General features: G+C 45.0%; 1 protein-coding gene across 1 annotated transcript; it reads right to left on the reverse strand.

Moving 5' to 3' along the window:
- Positions 1–1,305: 1,305 nt before the first annotated feature.
- F2r (coagulation factor II thrombin receptor) lies at positions 1,306–21,276 on the reverse strand. Its single transcript, XM_027401699.2, has 2 exons — positions 21,077–21,276; positions 1,306–3,725 (listed from the first exon to the last, which is right to left on the reverse strand). Exons 1-2 carry the CDS (start codon positions 21,162–21,164, stop codon positions 2,527–2,529), a joined length of 1,287 nt encoding a protein of 428 aa, XP_027257500.1. The 5' UTR covers positions 21,165–21,276; the 3' UTR covers positions 1,306–2,526.
- Between the last annotated feature and the right edge of the window lie 321 nt (positions 21,277–21,597).

The raw sequence follows: 21,597 nt of genomic DNA on the forward strand, positions 1-21,597 counted from the left end.
TATGAGGGATAGCACCTGATGCTCTTGGCATCTGGCATCTGTGGTTGAGCTCAGGTGCAGTCTTTTCTCATATGTGTAATTTAGGGGAAAGGATGTGACTGTAAAAGGCATGAGTGGGGGTGGGGTGGCTGTGGAGCAGTCAGAGGGTGAGGGAGGGAATGGGGTAAGGGAGGTAGTGGATGTTAATATGATCAAGGTACCCTATATACAGGTATGGAAATGGTGTCATGGTAATTGGGTCACACACGCGCGCGCGCGCGCACACACACACACACACACAGCACAAATGGGAAGCACTAGCAAGGAGGGGAGGGTCATATAGAGGGGATTAGTACATTACTGCCTGTGCCCTGTCTCTGGACGGTAAAGGCTTTCCCTAACCTATAGCCTCTGGGGAGCTTCCCCAGCCCCTACTAACCCTCATTCCATCTGAATAAAGCACTTATTGTGCTCTCCCTCCAAGGCCCACAACAATAATCTATTCCAGATAGATACCAAGCACATTTTCATGTTTATTAATATGTTATATAATATTTTTAAAAAAGAGTGAACATGAAACAGTGACATCAAAGTTGACAAGTACAATAATAATAGTTATATTAAGTCACAGACAGAACACACAACAGTGAGCTGATGATTTACATAAATCAATACAGCAAATGAGTTAACACTATAATTACAGGACTTTCATGGAAGCTATTCTACAATATTTGGAAATACTTTGTTCTTTTAAATAAACATTTACCCTTTCTACTCTCTTATATTTGCTTAAAACGCCAACATAGTTCTTAAATCAGGAAAAGTATATATTTCAAATTAATTTTCAAGTTACTTTGTCAAAGCCATGAAGATTTTCATATGTTTATTAGTCACCGTGGCATTAAAAATGCTTTTAAAATAATTTAATTAACTGATAGGGAAAATACAGGATAATTTTCCTACATTTCAATCTCAATTTCATTTTCTTCCACTTTTTTTTTTTTTTTTTTAACCAGACTGACCTATGTATTTCTTAAAACTGGATTCAGGTAACTTTTTGTGTTTTCTTGCTTTCTAAAAATGTGGGTTTTTTTTTTGTTGTTGTTGTTGTTGTTTTGTTTTGATGTCATTATTGTTTTAAGCCAAGGTCTCACTATATAGCCCTAGATGACCTAGAAGTTCATCATGTAGACCAGGCTGACCTGAATGCACAGAGATCTGCCTACCTCTGCCTCCCAAGTGCTGGGCTTAAAGGCATGTGCCACAATGCCTGTCTGATTTGGGCAATTTTTAATAAAACATTTGTAAATAAATAGTGTCTAATTATTGTAGACTTAAGGGTTTGTTTCTTAAAAATATACATCTTAAACTGTGTTTTTATCCTAACCTACAGCTACTGATGCAGAAACTCAGATCTCCAAAGCTGTTTAGCTGTTAGGCCTTGCTTATGTGAAATATGCTTGGCGATGTGTGGCTGAACACACTTCTATGTACAATGGTGTATTTGCAGTGTATACATCACATTGGCCATGTCAGCTATCTGCTTTGCTAGAGTAAAGGCAAGACTCAGTTAATCTCCTGCAGTGGGTCAGTCTGCAGGCCCAGTATCCACCAGAGTGCCCAGGGCACATGGGTGTGTCTGTGCAAGAGCCAGCCTTGCAGGACAGCTACTGGATATAAACACACCTTTCTCTGCTCCTCAGATGTGCAGACGACTTTTGTGGCTATTCCCTCCCTGGATGTCATATCCTATCTTGCCAGCTTCAATCCAGATACAGTCAACTCATAGCTAATGGGATGCCTTGGAGGAAGGAGTGGGCCTGGTGGTCCCCATCACCACTCTCTGGGAGGCACAGCTGGTTAAGTATGCATCTGCTGTCAGAGGCCCCCTTGGCTGCTTTGTAAGGTTTCTTATGATCCTGGTGAGTTTTATGCTCAGTCTTGGTCCATGTATTCAGTATGTAAATTGCAAAAATGATACCCCATATCAAAATAGGCTTTCCAACGGCTTTGGTAATTCATGATGAAAAGCACTAGATCTTCCCCTATACAGATAATACTGTTTCACCCTTCTATTCTTTAAACATTACCATCAAATAACTGAAAAAAATACATATGGGCAAAAGCTGTGTGAAGTCTAAACTATGGACTCCTTCCCTATCATTAGATACCTTCAGCTGTTCAGTGTTAACAGACTTTGTTTATTATAACTCAGAGAATCCAATTATTTCCATAGTAATTGCTAGGGAATAAACAAGAAAGTGTCAAAGCATTGATTTCATACTGCATTGCAAATATGTGTGCGCACACCACCTATATAATTAAGTCACCTAGATATACAAGAAGTGACGGTTGCTATCGCAGCACTGGCAACATTGGAAATCTCTCTCTGGTTCCCATTACCTTTCTGATAATTATGCTTGATAGCACTTATAAGAAGTAGACATGCAAGTCAGTCATGGCTTGTGAAGTAAATATAGTTCTTGCCAGGATCCCGGGCTGTCCACTTTTCCAACCTTTTCTATGTGACCTTCTAGCAATCCTCCCCTAAGCTAATAGCTTTTTGTATATGCTGTTATTCAGGTGACTAGAGCAGGTATCCATTTTACTCGGCATCAGCTGGCCAGTGCTGTTGTAACTGTTGGGGTCGGAGCTTTCTTTGCAGCACAAGATGCCGTAGAGGTGCCTCTGGCACTCGGAGGAGGCGTAGTAGTAAATCAAGGGATCGATGCAGCAGCTCACGCTGCTCACACAGACGCAGAGGAGGTAAGCGAAGTAGGCCTTCTCTGTGGCAGGGCTGTCAGACAGGAGCAGGTAGTGCATGATCAGGAGGACGTTGGTGGGTCCAAAGCAGACGATGAAGACGCAGAACACAGCAGCGGACAGGAACAAAGCCCGGGACTTCTTGCTGCGGTTGGCAACTGAGGAGGAGCTGAGACACCGAATGATGGACATGTAGCAGATCGTGGAAATGATCAATGGCACAAGAAAGAAGACAGCGGAGAAGGCCGAGAAGTAGTAGGAGTAAAAGCCCTGCAGCAGGGTCTCATTGAGGACATCGTGGCAGGTGGTGATGTTGAGCCCTGGAACCCGGGTGGTCTGCTCCTTGAGGAGAAGAGGCACCACCCCCATGATGGCCATCACCCAAATGACCAGGCAAGTGAAGTTAGCTCTGCCCAGAGTGCGCCAGGACAGGGACTGGATGGGGTACACCACTGCCAGGAACCGGTCAATGCTTATGACAGTCATGAGCATGATGGAGGCGTACATGTTACAATAAAACGCTGCAGTGGCGAAGCGACACATCCCAGACCCAAACTGCCAATCACTGCCGGAAAAGTAGTAGCTGATTTTCAGGGGGAGCACGGACACGAACAGCACGTCAGCCATGGCCAGGTGCAGCATGTATACCACAGCCGGCTTTTTGACCTTCATCTTCAAGACAAACACTGCGATGGCCAGGATGTTCAGAGGAAGGCTGACGACAAACACAAAGGTGTAAACCGAGGGGATGAAGAGCCTCAGCCAGGGGCTGGTCAGATACCCTGAGGCATCTTCAGAGATGAAGGGAGCAAGTGGTGCAGGAGGAGAGTGGCTTTTATTTAAGTAGATTGCCCTGCCCTCTGGCAAGGTGCTTTCATTTTTCTCCTCCTCGTCCCCCAGGGGAATCAGTTCAAATGTATTTTCACCGGGATTCCTAAGAAAAAATGAGCGGGGGTTCACAGTGGCATCAGTCATCTCAGATTCTGAAAAAGAGAACATTGGGAAAGTGAGTGAGATAAAGAAGCAAAGGAGGCAAGCAGAGGGTATATTTGTCTGCTTTTTGTAGTTTTCCCCCCCGGGAAGCAGATGGTTAGGTTCAGGTCATGCACAAATGGACTACAGACTTCGTTAGTGAATATGCTCCTATTTTAGAGTATGGTGCAACATTCTGCTTGGATACAAGCTAACTCCCAGTACTCTGCTTCTCTGGAGGACAAAGGTGGACACTCAACCAGATCTACCTTGCAGTCCTCACTTGGCATGAAAGATCAAACGGTGCTTTCCTTAACATTTTATGTATTATATTTTATGTGGTTGGAGAGAGCAGGCATGCCACAGGCGGAGGGGTAGCTGTTTCTCTCCTTCTCCCATACAGACCCAGAGGATTGAACTCTGGTGGTCAGTGCCCTTATCAACTGAGCCATTTTGCCAGTCCTCAAACAGTGCTCTCTTCCCTGTTCTATACCTCTCCATCTATACATACAGCGTACCTCTAGCTTCTATTAACTCTCTTTCCTTCCACAGCTAGTTTGAGCCATCCTGAGAAACCCACCTCTCCCAAAGGGTGAATCCACATAGAAAGAGGAGAGAAGTTCCTACATGCCATAGAATAGGGGTCATTCAGAATAGGACCCAGGGCTCCCAACTTGACGACCAAGGTCCACATGGCAGTAGTTTTCCTCTATCTTCAGTTTGCTTACAAAATTAGATGTCCTAAATGCCATTTCTATCTAGGTCTAGAGGCCTTCTGGTTACTTCATACAGCCAGGAGGCACCTGTCACCCAGCCATCACCTTGCCTCCTTGTCCAGCAGGTCAGTAAGCAGCAGATGTGCTTGGCCACTTACGCCAGGCCATGACATTATTCTAGAATGCTATATGCCTCAAGGTGCACACCTGGACAACCAGGCTCTTTGAAGTATCAACCCGATGTCAAAATAAAAGCTCAGCTATATACACTTCTTTAACCCAGTCATCCATCAAAATTAGTCACTTGAAAAGCGATGGCACCATTCAGACAACCAGCTTTCCCTTGTAAAGAGCTTTGAAAAAATTCTACATCTGTTGGGTGTTGGGGAGCTGAGATGGCCAAACAAGAACCACAGAGGATGCCCGGGGGTGCTGGTGGCAAAGGCTGGATATACCTCTCAGAGATGTTGCAGGAGTTAAACCTTAAAACTGGACAAGTGTAGTACATTTTCAGATTTTTTGTTTTCTTTAGTGGAACCTGCAGACATATTTTTCTTTCAGCTACCAGCTCACAAAAAAATGACATGGAGACTTATTATTAATTATAAAAGACTGGCCTATCGCTTAGGCTTGTTCCACTAGCTCTTATAACTTAAATCAACCCGTTTCTATTCATCAATGTGTTACCAGTGGTTTTTACCTCTCCTCCCGCATGTCTTGCTCCCTCAACGTTTGGCTGGCAACTCCTCTTTTCTTCTTCCCAGAGCTCTCTGCCTGCCTAACCTCTTCCTGCCTAGCTAATCATGGCCAGTCAGGTTTTTATTAAACCAAACACAGTGACACATCTTCACACAGTGTAAAGAAACATTCTACAACAAGAACCTTCTTGAAAACACACACTTTCAGAGAGGCACAATGTAAAGCAGTGGTGAGTTCTGCTTCTGCACAGCTATGTAGGGTCCTGCAGAGACAATCCTCTAAGAATAAGACTGCAGGATAATATGATAGTCTACATAAGTGACCCAAAAAACTCTACCAGGGAACTCCTACAGCTGATAAACACCTTCAGCAAAGTGGTAGGATACAAGATTAACTCAAAAAAAAATCTGTAGCCCTACTATATACGGATGACACATTGGTGGAGAAAGAAATCAGAGAAACATCACCCTTTACAATTGCCACAAACAACATAAAATACCTTGGGGTAAAACTAACCAAAAAAGTGAAAGACCTGTACCAATTAAAGATACCAGAAAATGGAAAGATCTCCCATGCTCTTGGATAGGTAGGATCAACATAGTAAAAATGGCAATCTTGCCAAAAGCAATCTACAGATTCAATGCAATCCCTATCAAAATCCCAATACAATTCTTCACTGACCTTGAAAGAACAATTCTCAACTTTACATAGAGAAACAAAAAGACCCAGAATAGCCAAAACAGCCCTGTACAATAGAGGAACTTCTGGAGGCATCACCATCCCTGACTTCAAGCTCTATTACAGAGCTATAGTCCTGAAAATAGCTTGGTATTGGCACAAAAATAGACAGGTAGACCAATGGAATAGAGTTGAAACCCCTGATATTAAGCCACACACCTACGAACACCTGATTTTTGACAAACAATCCAAATATATACTCTGGAACAAAGAGAACATCTTCAACAAATGGTGCTGGCATACCTGGATGCAAATATGTAGAAGACTACAGATAGACCCAAGCCTTTCACCCTGCACAAAACTTAAGTCCAAATGGATCAAAGACCTCAACATAAACCCAGCCACACCAAACCTATTAGAAGATAAAATGGGAAATACCCTTGAATTAATTGGTACAGGACACCGATTCCTGAACATAACACCAGTACCACAGACACTGAGATCAACAATTAATAAATGGGACCTCCTGAACTGAGAAGCTCTGTAAGGCAAAGGACATAGTCAGCAAGACAAAACGACAGCCCACAGACTGGGAAAAGATATTCACCAACACCACATCTGACTGAGGGCTGATCTCCAAAATATACAAAGAACTCAAGAAGCTAGTCTCCAAAACACCAAACATTCCAATTAAAAAGTAGGGTACAGAACTAAATAGACAATTCTCAATAGAGGAATCTAAAATGGCTGAAAGACACATAAGAAGGTGTTCAACATCCTTAGCCATCAGGGAAATGCAAATCAAAACAACTTTGAGATACCATCTTACTCCTGTCAGAATGGCTAAAATCAAAAACACCAATGACAGTTTATGCCGGAGAGGATGTGGAGAAAGGGGAACACTTCTCCACTGCTGGTGGGAGTGCCAACTTGTACAGCCATTTTGGAAATCAGTATGGCGACTCCTCAAGAAAATGGGAATCAGTCTACCACAAGATCCAGCAATTCCACTCCTAGGCATATACCCAAAAGAAGTATATTCATACAACAAAGACATCTGATCAACAATGTTCATAGTAGCATTATTTGTAATAGCCAGAAACTGGAAGCAACCTAGATGCCCCTCAACCAAAGAATGGATAACAGAAAATGTGGTACATTTACACAATGAAGTACTACTCAGAAGAAAAAAAAAATGGAATCTTGAAATTTGCAGGCAAATGGATGGAACTCGAAGAAACCATTCTGAGCAAGATAACCCAATCACTAAAAGACAAACATGATATGTACTCACTCATATGTGGATTTTAGACATTACAGTAAGGGATTACCAGCCTACAATCCACACTGCCAGAGAAACTAGTGAACAAGGAGGACCCTAAAAGAGACAAACTTTGTCCCCTGGAGAAAGGGAAAAGGTCACAATCCCCTGAGCAAATTGAGAGCATGGGAAGAGGGGGGAGGGAGCTATGAGAATGAGAAGGGAAGAAGAGGAAGGATGCAGAGGTCATGAGGGAGCAGAAAGGTTGAGTCAGGTGTAGATTAGAAGAGAGGATATACTATAGGTAGGGTTTTAGTTGGGAGGGTTGGTAGGGGAGGAGGGGAGAGAGAAGGGAATTGGGATTGTCATGTAATTCAATCTTGTTTGTAATTCAAATAAAAAAAAATCACATCTAGTGCATTAAAAAAAAAAAAAAAAGACTGCAGGCTCAGCTCTACCTCCCTGCCCCACCCCATCAATGACCTGAAGGTACTCAGGATGACAGGACAGAAGGCACAGGTAGGAGGGTGTGGGTCTTGGAGGAAAGGATGGTATCAGCTCTGCCACCCCTCCCCCAGTGAGTTTGAGTTTGAGAGAAATCCAAAGTGTCTGTGATAACCTGGAATACCAGTTGTCCTTTGTCCCATTTCCTGGCATACAGATTTTGAGATTCTTGTAATCTTCAGGATAAGAATATCTTTTGTATGCTAATGAGCTTCAGGACCAAGGATGGTCACATGCAAGCCCAAAGCATGACTGGAAGGTTGGCAGGGGAGTTTCTGCCCCTTCCTGCACATCTTGTCCTGGGTCTTTTCCCACCTGGCCATTCATTAGCATCTTCTGTAATATCATTAATGATCAAGGGAAGATGGGTGAACTTATTCTCTGGGTTCCTTGAGTGAACTGCTCTAGCCAATTATAGAATACAAATAGATATCATGGGAGCCCCTAACACACAGCCTGTTTGGTCATAGTTCTGGAGGCCCAGCTCAGGGACTTGAGGTTCGAGACAGACTTCAGATATGGAGCTGAGCCATTAAACCGTGAGCTCTGATTCGGTGTCCAGGTAGATGATGTCAGAATAAATTAGATGAGAAGATTCATGACTGGTGTTCCCTGGGGAATCTGTCAGAGGCTAGATAAGGTGGAGTGAGGGGAAACAGCCTTGATCCCCTAGGGCTCACAGGCACTTAGTGAAATGTTTGGTGTTCACTGTTGTCATAGCTGACGGGACAGCCCGTAGGAAATTCTGAGGCAGTTTCAGGGACAAGGCATCATCTTTTGTCCTTAGCCTGAGCTGGATATGTCTGTTGGACAAGTTTTGTCCTTGTTTCAGGCCACACATGCCAGAGTATTTAGGGTATCTGTCCCTGGTCTGGATTCTTGCTATCTTTCTTTTTATACACAGATGCCTAGAAGCTGTGCATGAAAGTGTGACCAAACCTCCAGTCCAAGCCATTGCTTCTGGTGAAGGACTTTGGGATTGTTGTTGGAGTTTTCACAGTGGAACCGGGTTTTATCTATTGTAATCCCAGCAGTGGTCTTTTAATCTCCAGCTCCTGTGTACTCAACTGCTGTCTTAATTTCATCTCCTGTCCTTTACGGCAGATACTCACATGGCCCTCCTGCAATCTAACACTACCAGGAGTGGAGATTCTAAACCCTTATAAATCCTAATCCCAACCATCTCCTAAAAGATCTTAAATCTTGATGGGGGATGTCAGGTAGCTAGGGATTCACCTTGGAAGACACCTAGAATAGACTTCTTGCTCATAACCGATTTTGGACCCCATCTACTTTTTCCTGGATAACACTAGAAAGGAAAATATCCCAACTGCTAACCACCCCCAACCGTCAAAATTAAAGCACTATATAAAAAGGTGCAGGTGGGGGCTGGAGAGATGGCTCAGAGGTTAAGAGCACCGGTTGTTCGTCCAGAGGTCCTGAGTTCAATTCCCAGCAACCACATGGTGGCTCACAACCATCCGTGATGAGATCTGGTGCCCTCTTTGGTTGTGGAGATATACATGGAAGCAGAATAATGTTGTATACATAATAAATAAATAAAATCTTAAAAAAAAAAGTGCAGGTGTCAGGGATTTGCTGAAGTCCATTAAGGTAAAGTTACTGTTTTCTGGCAAAAAGAATGGAATTTGAGTTCTCCTTCTGGCCCTGAGTGGAGACGACATCCTGATTTGCTCCTAAAATGAGAAGATGACCCACTATCGTCTCCTCCTTGGAGCGTTAATCGGAGTCTGTTAATCACCAGGAGGCCAGGAAACCACTTCCCCGGAAAGCTGAAAGATGTGCTAAAGAGATGGGGGAAATAATTATTCCTTTAGTGAGATGATGTACTTACCCTTCCCAGAACCCCTCCCTGATACTGTGCAGTGATGCAGGCATTAGAGCTTCTGCTATGCATTGGTGCAGCCATTTACAGACCTGCTATGCAGTGGTGCAGCTATTTACAGAGCTCTTCTATGCAATGGTGCAGCCATTTATAGAGCTCTGCTACACAGCATCACCACACCTACCCACTTTTCTGAGTTCTAACTCAAATTGTAACTTTTCCTTTCCTCTGTTATATCCTTGTTTGGATACCAGCCAAAAGCCTACGTAGACTTTCTCTGACTCTCTGGGCTTCTCATTTAGTCTCCAAAGTTTATTGCATCCCCTAACCCCTAGCAAATAAATACAAAGGAGAAGGTTGGTCACAAGTTCTATAGTCACTGGAAAAGAATTTCAGGAAGAAAAGTCTTAGGAAAGGAGTCCAAATTCCAGGGCAAATTTTGCTCTAGGTTTGCTTTTTTTTTTTTTTTTTTTTTTAGACAGGGTCACACTTTATAGCCTTGGCTGGCTTGGAACTTGCTATGCAGACCAGACTGGCCACAAACTCATAGAAATTTACCTGCCTCTTGCCTTCCAAGTACTGGCACTAAAAGCATTATAACACCACACCCAGCCTCTGTTCACGGTTTTGGGCAACACTTGAGTCATGCTCATAAGGTAGACATAAACAATCTCTGCTAAAGATAAACAAAAAAACAAAACTCCCAAGCAACTACCAGAAGAAAAAAAAAAGAAAAAAGAAAAAGAAAACCACCAACAACATGGGAGTAGTATTCACCTAGAATCCCAGGGCTTGGAAGGCAGAAGGTAGGGACCATGAGTCCAAGGCCAGACTGGATTATATAGTAGACAGGCTTCTAGCTCAGTGACATAACATTTGCCTAGTATGTAGAAGGCCCAGGATTTAATCCCCTGCACCAATAACAATAATTACAAAAAAAATATAACTGGGCAGCTGGGCACAGTAGCAGATACATGTAATGCCAGCACTTGGGAGACTGAACCAGGAGAACTGAAAATTTCAGGCCAACCTGGGCTGCTATATAAGACATGCTGGCTACAAAGTGAGACCTTGTTTCAAAATACCAAAAAGAAGGAGGGAAATGCAATAAGCAAAAAGACATGGGAGGTTCTATTAGCTCTAATCTAACATTTTAGATAAAAATAACTTGGCCTGAAGGGACAGCTCATCCGTTAAGAGCACTGGGGTGCTCTTAACCTCCCTCGGACTGGCTCCCGAGGTCCGGGTTTTGAATCTCCACATCTGTAAGGTGGCTTATCATCATCTTCAGCTCTAGTTCCAGGCAATCCAATGTCCTCTTCTGGCCTCCACAGGCACTACACACATGTAGTACACAGACACACACGCAGGCAAAACACACACACATATGAAACATGAATAAAATAACCCTTTTCCGTAGTGGCATCTTGCTTCTCCAGTGAACTTTTGGTGGTAACCACATCCTAGGGGCGTGGCTTCAGGTGTGCAGCCTAACAAGGAAGAGGAGGGACTGGCTCGATTTCTGGGGTTGTGGTGAGAGCATCTGAAGGGCAAAGATTGCATCTTCAGGAGCAGAAAGACCTCGGCAGTGAACTTTCGAAGCAAATGCCATCACACTTTTCCCCTTATCCCCATATAGAAAAGCTAACGCAGACTGGACTAAAGACTCAAACCAAAACTAGTACCTGAAACTACGCACTCTGGTAAGAAAACACAGAGTAAAAGCTTTGTGGATCTGACTCAAAGACATGGGCCACAAAAGCAGAAGACAGATGGAGTAGAATCGAAACAAAAGCCCTGTACAGCAAAGGGACAATCAGCAGTGAGAGATAACTTACAGACGGGAGACGACACTACAAACCACACACCCTACCTGAGAAGGGATTCTTGTCCAAAGCATATAGGAACTCAGTCACTCATTAGCAAGAAAACAAGTTGTTTAAAAAAATGTGACAGAAGCCAGGCCTCGGTGGTGTGCAAGCCTTTAATCCCAGCACTTGGGAGGCAGAGGCAGGCGGATCTCTGAGTTTGGAGACCAGCCTGGTCTACAAGAGCTAGTTCCAGGACAGCCTCCAAAGCCACAGAGAAATGCCCCCCCCCCAAAAAAGTGACAGAAAATAAATAAGACAGTCCTCTAAATATAATGCCTTAAAGGTATGTAATAAAATGCTTAGCATTACTAATTGTCAGGGAATTGTCATTTAAAACCACTGTGAGCCATCACTTCACTTTTGTTAGGATGACTACCATGAAAAATGAAAGATAACAAGTGTCAGTCAGCAAGAGTATGGAGAAGGCAGGACCCCTGGACACCAACTGGGGTAGGAAGCACAGCCATTATGGAGATGGCATAGAACTTCTTTAAAATAACTAAAACTAGAATTACCCCGTGATTCAGCATTTCCACTGCTGAGCATGGACACAAAGCAAATGCCTTGATGCTCAGTTCCATGAGCCTGGACGGATGGAGGGTTTCTGGTGATGCAGAGGGGAGGCAGGTGCATACACACATGCCCCCGGCCCCCACACTGTAGGAACACACATGACACTTGACGAGGGACATGACTTGAAATCACTCAGCTGAGTGGCTGGAATGTTGTCCCTTGGTCTGAAAACAAAACAGTCCCTGGGCTTAGTAGCTTTACTGATACTATTTTCTGACGTGCCCTTCCTGGCATGTCCTTTGTCACCAGTCCAATATTTATCACAGGAACACTACACCCCGGGAAACACATGGTATTTACAGTCTGGAACTGGGAAGAATGCATAATCCTTCAACTAAATATCACTGCCCAAGGCATTACCCTTTCTTCCCACTTTAGATTTGATATGCTAGTTTTTTTTTAAAGATTTTATTTATTTATTATGTATACAACATTCTGCTTCCATGTATATCTGCACACCAGAAGAGGGCACCAGATCCCATAACGGATGGCTGTGAGCCACCATGTGGTTGCTGGGAATTGAACTCAGGACCTTTGGAAGAGCAGTCGGTGCTCTTAACCTCTGAGCCATCTCTCCAGCCCGATATGCTAGTTTTTTTTATTATTCATTTATTTTATTTCTTTTCCTCTCCCATGAATGCAGAAGAACATTTTTTCCTTTCTCCACATTTTTTATTACTTTCAATTACTCATATTTACATATCCATCCCCCCATTCCCTCACCCTCCTTCCTCCTATGTTCCCCCCCAACCCCCTCAACCCCCACCCCTACTCCTCTCCAGGGATAGTGAGGCCCTCTACCAAGGACCTAAAAAGTCTGTCATTGTTTGGGGAAGGGTCTAGACCCTCCTTGCTGTATCTGGGGTGCAATAGTATCCCTCCATAGGGAATGGGCTTGATATGCTAGTTTTTTACGAAGTTAAAGAAGGCTAGAAAAAGTATTTTTAAGAAGTGTGTGTCAGCGTCATTGTAACACTATCCAGGCAAAGTGGCTAGATTCTTCCAACATGCTCAAGACCCTCACACTGGAATTTGAGTTTGCTCATCTCAGATTTTCCTACAGTCTCAGCATGTCTCAGAGGCCAAAGAAGAAGTGTCTATGAGCTGGCCAAAGCTCTTCTGATTCACCTTGCTTTTTGCTGTTAAGCTATAGTCACAGCAAGAAAAAGTACAGTTATGGTTTCACAGAGAAAGCAACACAGGTCCAAAGTTGGTTCTTACATTTCCTGCTAAGTTTAACTTAATGAAGGGCCCTCTAAAGCCCCTGTTTGGTTCTGGCATTATTTTTATGGTTCTGAGACAAGGACTCATGGAGCCTAGGCAGCCCCTGAACTCCCAATCCTCTAGTTCACCTCTTGAGTGCTGGGATTACAGGTGTTCACCAACACTCTGGGCTTTAGTTTTGATATTGAATACAGCATATTGCTAACTAGCTTAAACACAGATTAAACCGGAGACCTGAAATTAGTGTCAGGTAATGGCTCTTTTGACTTTGCTGAGATCTGGCTAGAAGCAGAGGGGTGACTAGACACCCTTTCACTGTCCCTTTAACCCTGGGATTTACCCCATGCCAGGGTCTCAACTGTGACTCAGTGTTTTGCTCCAGGGCTCACATGCTAAGCGAAAGTCAGGATCTTGCCCAAACTCCCACACAGAGCAGGTCAACTGTGGCTTGCATTTCACAGGCTAAATGGAATGACAGGGGAGGAGAACACTAGAAGAGAAAAGCATGGCAGAGACAGACTGTCAAGTAAAACACCACAGCCTCTCTAGAATGCTCGACTCCCTCCAATAAAAACAAACACTGCTTTCCCATGGCAAGAGTCAGGCCCCCTAGAGAAATGCCCTCCTTCAGATCTGGATAGGAAATGTACAATACCACCTTGAATACCTCTGAGTATATTAGCATCAGGTCAAAACTCTGTGGCCTCCCCCTGGCCAAAAAGATTGCTTTGATTATAAAAAAAATGATGGAGAGGATCTACAGTGTCTGTGTGTGAAGAGCCTGCTCAAGCTGCAGCCAATCAGGGCAGAAGTAAGGAAGCCTTCAAGACAGATCGCCAGCTTCTTTGATAAATAAACAGCAATTAGAAAGGGTGGAGTTACAATGGTCCTGGGTTTGGTCCCCAGGACTAAATGGAGGTGAGGAGCAGTTATAGATAAAAGACCGGAAGGTAGGAGGTAAGTGCAGTGGTGGAGTGCTTCCCTCCTGATTTGCACGTAGTAGGAACAGGCATTAAGAAGACAACCAGGAAAGTTTGGTTGGATAACATTAATAGTGGATGACATTAAAAAATTGTCCGATACTCTCTAATGATGATATTGCATTTATGGGCTGTATGTGTATAATATCTTTTTAAAATTTACATTTCTATCTAATAATATATTTAAGGATAGATCTTGAGAACTTGTTTGGAGGTTCAGCAGGGAGTGCTGCTATTCAAACAGCAGTCCCCTTTCTGCAAGTAAGGTCCTTCAGGGAAACAGCCTTGGGAAACAGGGACACACACACAGCAGTGAGGGAGGAGGGGACACTTGCCTAGCCATCCAGATCCCACAATGTTGGTGACACTCAGGCTAATGGATTCCTCTCAGTCATATCACCTTCATACCTGTTAGCCAGGGGGTTGGTGGCGCTCGCCTTTAATCCCAGCACCCGTGGGCCAGAGGCAGGCAGATCTCTGAGTTCGAGGCCAGCCTGATCTACAAACAGAGTTCCACAACAGCTAGGGCAGTTACGCAGAAAAACCCTGTCAGGGGAGAGGGGGATGAAGTAAGATGTAGTCTGGGATTTTCTTTAAAATTCTCTTGTGGAGGACGGTGAGGGTGTAGACAAAGGAAGCAGAATGATGGACCACTACGTGAAAAGCAAAACAAGTATTTTGTAGTCCTTATTTGTCATGAGAAATTACAAATGAAAAGTGTATTCATTTAAAAGCAATAAAAATTGTTTTTAAAAGATTTGTTTTATTTTTAATTCTCTCTCTCTCTCTCTCTCTCTCTCTCTCTCTCTCTCTCTCTCTCTCTCTCTCTGTGTGTGTGTGTGTGTGTGTGTGTGTGTTGGTGTGTGTGAATGACCAGGTGCCCTTCCTAGAGCTAGCTGTGGGCCATCTGACATGGATCCTGAGGATCAAATAGGTCTTCTGCAAGAGCAACACATGCTCTTAACTGCTGAGCCATCTCTCCAGCCCCAAATGTAAGTATTGTTGTTTCTGTTTTCTTTGTCTTAGTTCTGAAGGAAAGGAAAGTTCTTGAATGTTCTTATGAACATGATTTTACATTTAGAGAGATCATTTGTTATCACATTTCATTTATTGAGACAAGGTCCTACTATGCAGCCTTGGCTAGCGTGGAACTTGCTGTGTAGACTAGGCTGTCCTGAAACTCATAGAGATCTGCATACCTGTGCCTCCAGAGTGCTGGGATTAAAAGCCTGTGAAACCATGCCTGGCTAGTATTAAAATTTTAAAGGCCTGTAGGAATATGTAGAAATTGGTATGTGGGCAGAAAAACCCACAAACCTTCACATGTGCTGAACATCCACTAAACACCAGACACTTCCCTTGCCTTTACCTCACATAGCTCTACCATGTCTACGAGATAAGCATATAACTAACTTTGTTTTCTAAATGACAATATGGAGGCACAGAGAGGCTAAGTAAATAATTCAAGATCACACAGCTAGTAAGAGGACAAGCCAGGACTTGAGCCTAGATAGTCAGGGATCAAGACTTAATTAATACCCTTTGACCACAATGAACCATGCTCTCCTTTATTTTTCAGTTGTTTCATGTTTATTTTGGGGACAAAGTCTTTCTGTTGCTTGGGAATTCATTTATGACTATGGATAGGTTCCAACCCCTGTCCACACCTCAGCCCTCACAGACATGCATGGGAAGTAGAGAAACTCCCACAGAGATGGAGAGTAAAAAACAACCCTTCTGTACATGTGTTTGTGTGTGTCTGTGCATACACACGAGTGTGTGGGTAAGTGCTACCGTGTGTGCATGTAGAGACTAGAGAAGGACATTGCGTCTTTGTGATTGCTCTCTGCTTCATTGCTCTGAGACAGGCTCGGCTAAGCAGGCTGACTGACCAGAGAGCTCTCCAGATCTGACTATTTCTGTCATTGGATGCTGAGGCTGGGTGCTTGTAATTCAAACTCAGGTTGTTCTGCTTGCACAGGAAGTACTCCTACCTACTGACCATCATCTTCCCCCGGACACCCCCCCAATCAAATACTTAAAGTGATGTTCTGGATGGGGCTAGCTAAGGACAGTGGGAGAACAAACCAGTAAGGCAGAGTTCAAGGTAGCATGTCTTGGAGGTTGTCTGTCTGGCACACCCTGGGGCTTTCAGGCAGGCCAGGAGGAGCTGGAGGCAGGCCAGCTACAGGAAGTCATTATGGTGTTCCCAAGGCACAGGGACAGGCACAGAAGTCTGGGGGGGATCTTGCCTATGGTGCCTGGAGGCAGGAGACAGAGGTGGGGTTAGAGGATGCTCGCAGGCCTCCCTGAGAGCCACTGTGATTCCCAGACCTTCCTCATCCCTGCTGGTCTGTTCTCTGCCCTGAATCACCATCCCCAAGATTCCTGTCCCAAGAAAGCTCTATCTGTGCTCTACTCAACAGTGAGATAAAAGAACAATTCACAGTCAGGGCATACAGGATGCCTAGTCCCTCTACCCCAGTCCTTCTGTAGTCACTGAGTCTCAACTGAAACGAACAGGTCCTAGACAAGATAAGAGATTCATAAATGGTATTTCTGAGAAAGCATGGCTCTTTGGCAAACCCTTGATTTTGATCTTTGGGGACAAGTCATTGTCCCAGCTATGCTCAGTTTAAATTCCAGTAAAGACTGAGCAGTGGCTACGGAATTCATTTGAAAGGTTCCAATACTTACAAATACTATGTGCATGTGGGGTGGTGTATGTGCACATGTGTGTGGGTGCCTGCAGAGGCCTGAGGAATCTAATCGCCCTGGGGCTGGAGTCACAGTTGTGAGCTGCCTGATTTAGAAGCTGGGAACCAATCTTAAGTCCTCTGTAAGAGCACTGTGCGTTCTTAACTACTGAGACATCTTTTAATCTTTTCCTATGCATTTTGTTTTGGTTTTTTGTTCTATTTTAACTAGAACAGTGTGGAGAATGGATAGCACACAGTAAAGGCGAGAGCTTCTTGGCAAACTCTGCTTTGCATGTGTTAGACAACACAGGTGTCATGGATGTTATTGTATATACTCCAACTGTGCCTAATGCAAAATGTATTTCTTATTCTTCTTATGGCAGGCAAAAAAAAAAAAAAAAGAAAGAACACTTTTCTGTAGTACTCTAAAACTCATTTGCAATTTGTCTCAAACTTTAAATACACATTATTATAACTTTTCCTGAAGCTATACAGATCTGTTCCTTTCTACAAATCACAAATTAGTTCTGCAATTTCAGACAGCGAAGTTACTTTTGAAAGCAAACGATACATACAAGGTTAGAAAGGATGTGTAGGCTACCTTAGGATGCAGGATAAAACCCTTCATTTCAAAACCCAGGCACAGTAGTGCATGCCTGTAATTCTACCACTTGGGAGGCTGAGGCAGGAGGAATGTGAGTTTAATACCAGCCTGTGCTGCACAGCAAACCCTGTTTCAAAAAACAAACAGGAATGGAGAGATGGCTCAGTGAATAAGAGTGCTTGCTGCTCGAGCATGAGTTGCCATGGCAGCATTATGTACGACTGTTATCCTTATAGTATGAGAGCCTGAGTTCCCATGGCAGCACTCACATATGACAGTTATCCTAGTACTGTGCATGCGTTCATGAACATGTGTAGAAGATCACTGGGGTTTACTGGCACAGGCTTGAACACTACCCCCACCCCAACTTGGTAACTAGTGGGTTTGGCAGAGAACTGCAGCAAGGTCACTGTTAGAGGACATACCTGGGGAAGGGATCCTGGAAAAACACCTGGCACATAGGGAGTGCCATTTACTCTGACAGTTTTACCAAGAGGGAGGGAAAAGCCGAATAAAAGAAACCACAAACCAGGAAACAAACAGAGAAGACTGATTTTAGAAAGTGCAGAGCCTGACACTAGCAACATGGTAAACCCACACAGCACAGTTCCTAACATTATCCTGGTAGTGGTGTGTTCTGGTGGTGTCCCAGTGGAAGCAGACCCTGGGAACTTAGGATCCTAGTGAATGGATTTGTTCCCAGAAACACAAGGCCACATGTGATGGTGAAATTCCAAGGACAGAGTCACAGATACAAAAAGCAATTGGTAGTTGTTAGGGGGCAGATGAAAGGGGGCCTGGGGCCACATGGTTCCTTCTGGGGTGGTAACTGGGAACACGGAAAATGAAGCGGTAATTGCACCAAACTTCAGAGTAGATGACTGCTATGTTCTGAGGGTTTCATCTCAGTGGAAGAAATAATATAAGGAGGGAAATAAGATGTAGGGAACAAACAAACCAAAAGACACAGCCAGACTGACAGGAGTTCCTAGGGAGAAAAGTGACATGGGCCCCAAAAGAGGAGAGTAAAAACCCAGGTTGTTAGAAACCCAGGTTTCTGGAATCCCCATTATTTTGGGGTCCTTTTGCTTAGAGCCCAGGTAAGCTCTAGTCTGACAGGAACAAAAGAGAAATGAGTAAGGAGGAGGGAGGGGAGGAAAGAGAATGGGAAGAGACAAATCTTGGGCTCTGAAAAGAGCAGGTCCATATGACAGACCTAACCAAGAGCAGCTAGGGCAGGTACTTCATCCAGAGTAGCAGTTTCTAGTTAAAGGGACATGCCACATTGAGGAAGGCCAACTGACTTGGGATAACATGGGGAAAGAAGTCAGAGAAGGCATACACACACAGGCTGGGTGAGAGATGGATGTATAAAAGGGATGTTAGAGAGAAGTGGGGAGGGGGGCTGGCTTGTCTTGTACAGGGACCCCTCACTTCTTGCCTGATGAACCAGGCTTGGCCTAAAATCCCAATGCACTTTGCCACAGTTACCATCAGCTATTCTCTTATAGTTTTGGTTGTGAGCCTAGCCTTTAACAGCTGAGCCAACTCTCCAGCCCCATCAGCTTTCTCAAACTTTTTTTCAGCTGTTCACAAACTTTTTTTTAAACTTCCCTCTCTCTCATAAAATTCATAAGCATCACCCTTTACCCTTCAACACCCCCTTCTTTAATAAATACAAGTCATTGGACCTAAACTACCTGTGCCAGGGTAAACTGCTTAATGAACTCACCAGTTACTCAACAACAGACCTTGGCAGGGTATTGAGACAGATACAAAGTGACAATACAGGAAATAACAAGATGCCATAGAAAAATGGAGACAGGTGGGGAGGACTGCAGAAAGCCTTGAGGGTACTGCCCCAAGGGGAGACACGGGATGGGGAGACATTATTGGATGTGCTAGTGTTTCAGGACACAGACAATGTACAATTGCTGGCATGCGGTGGTAATGAGAAGCAGACTTATTTTGGGTTGATTTTATTTGTGAGTTCACTTATTGGATGCTCCTAACATGGGTGGACCACTTCTATAACCAGTCCCTGATGGCAGGTCACTCGGTCTCCTGGAGCCTCAGTTTTAAAATCAGCAAAAGAGGATAAACCCTCTTCTTATCAGGGAGCTTGTTTGAGAGGGTGGGAAGTAAAGGTTTGGGTGGGAATTCTCCCTGGCCCAGAGCTGAACATAAAATACTTCATTTAATACCTATTTCCCTTTTCCTCCCTTCTTTTTCCCTATCAAGTGCTTCCAGAACCCAGTGAGGATGTTAGCCAACTCTTGTTTAGTAAGTAGTCTCTGTTTCTGCTGGGGCTCTTCTATCGTCCCATGAGAAAAAAGCTGGTAGAAGCCTCTGACTTCACTCCCTATAGGCACCCCCAATCCTCTATGCGGACTACCCTAAGGAAGGACTGATCTGCCTGGGGTAGCTGAACACTCCAATGCCCTGCATTGCCCAAGTTTTAAAGTGTGTATTTTCCAAGGCCTGTCCCGAAATAAAACTGAGGAAGCAACATCAAGTTATGTGAAATGGAATCTCTGCGTACACTTTCCACTCCTCTTCTCCACAGCTGATTAAGGATGGCTACCACAGGCCCGCAGGCAGGCCGGCTGGCTAGTTGCAGCTAAACTTGGGGCCCTGTCTGGGGCTCTGAGTTTTCCCATGAGCATCACTGGGCCCACACCGAGAAAGGGTAGAGAACAGGAAACACCCTACTCTTTGTCACCTCTTAATCCTGGCGTTTGGGAGCATGGGAATGCACATTCTTTCAGCGATAACAAAAACCCGAACAAAACCCACTAGATTTTCTTCAGCATGAAAGACTAGAGGTTTCGCCTAGAGGTTTCTACCTTATTAACCCTACTAAGAAATTCAAAACTAGTTCCCTCCTTTCTAATCAGGAACTTTACGGGCAACACCTCTCTACTTTGGAGAAAGGAGAGAAAATATTTGATGAAATAAACTGGCCAAATTAGTTTACTTGGTCAAATAGGCAGATGCTTAAAAATACAGTGGATAACGAATGCACTGGGGGCAGGCAACCTCTTTGCAGCAGATGAGAAATTCCATTGAGGAAAAACCGAGACAAGATGAGCTTGGTTCTGAGGAAGGGTCCCTTTCCTCGACCCAGATGAACAAGTTTCAGATAACAAAGACCCCCCCCACCCCCGGCTCCCGCAACCAGAAACCTCCGTCACCTCCCGGGTAACTAGGCCGAGCTGGGGGCTGCCAGTCTTCATTGTCCGTTAAGTGTGCCTATGGATATTTCTTTCACCTTTCCTTCCTTGTGAATCAAGCGAGAAAAAGAGAGTTCCAACAAAGCAAAACTTAAGCGGGGGTGGTTCCACTTCACATCCAAAGCACCGGACCCTTTCTTTCTGAAGGTGGTCTTGCGAAAGAGGCCACACAATGACAACAAATGCGACGGCGAAGACTGCTCCGGAGACTTGGGCCCCTCCTCCCGAGCCAAAATCGAGTGGGCTGCACCCCCCAAAACCGAGTCCAAAGAAGCATCGACTGTGCGGGGACAGATAGGGGATGGTGGCACGCCCCACCTGGATGTGACTAGGGGAGGCTCTAGATTTCGGCTCAAATGTCTGTTTGGCTCCTAGGGGAAACTGAGGCAGGGTTGCAGCCAGGCGTACACCCTCGCAGAGCGGTCGCAAACTGTCTTCTGATAGTCCCCTGAACGCACCGGGGGCAGCTCTTACCTGGCTGGCGCACGGGGACACGGGAAGACAGCAAGGGACCGCACAGGCTGAGGCCAGCGGCGACGAGCAGCAAGCGCTGCGGCCCCATTGTCCCGAGGCTGCCCGCGCGGCCGGGCGCCCGCGGTCGCCGGCTTTCTTTGGAGCAGAGCGTTCGGACCCTGCAGGAGACCGGAGGCGACTGCGCGGCCGCGCGGAGGAGTATTTGGAGGCGGTTCGGGGGCGTGGGGCGGGGCCCCGCGGGCTGTGCGCGTGCTCGCGGCCTCCGCTCGTGCTCGTAGCCCCTCGCTCTCGGCCAGACGTTCACACCCCCATATTCACCCAGTGTGGCTGAGCCGCGAGCCCGGGAGTGACTCAACCCCGCAGGGTCATTGAAAAGCGCCTTCCGCCTCTTCAATGACCCTCCTGGGACGCAGAACCAGACCGGGGCCGTCCCGTCGTGGTGCGCCAGGTCTCCCCCTTGCCGTCCGCGCGCGCGCGCTCGCCAAGTTTGGAGTTTAGCTAAAAGTTGGCGAGTGACTTCC

Source organism: Cricetulus griseus, chromosome 2 (assembly GCF_003668045.3).
Source record: "Cricetulus griseus strain 17A/GY chromosome 2, alternate assembly CriGri-PICRH-1.0, whole genome shotgun sequence".
Classification (NCBI taxonomy): domain Eukaryota; kingdom Metazoa; phylum Chordata; class Mammalia; order Rodentia; family Cricetidae; genus Cricetulus; species Cricetulus griseus.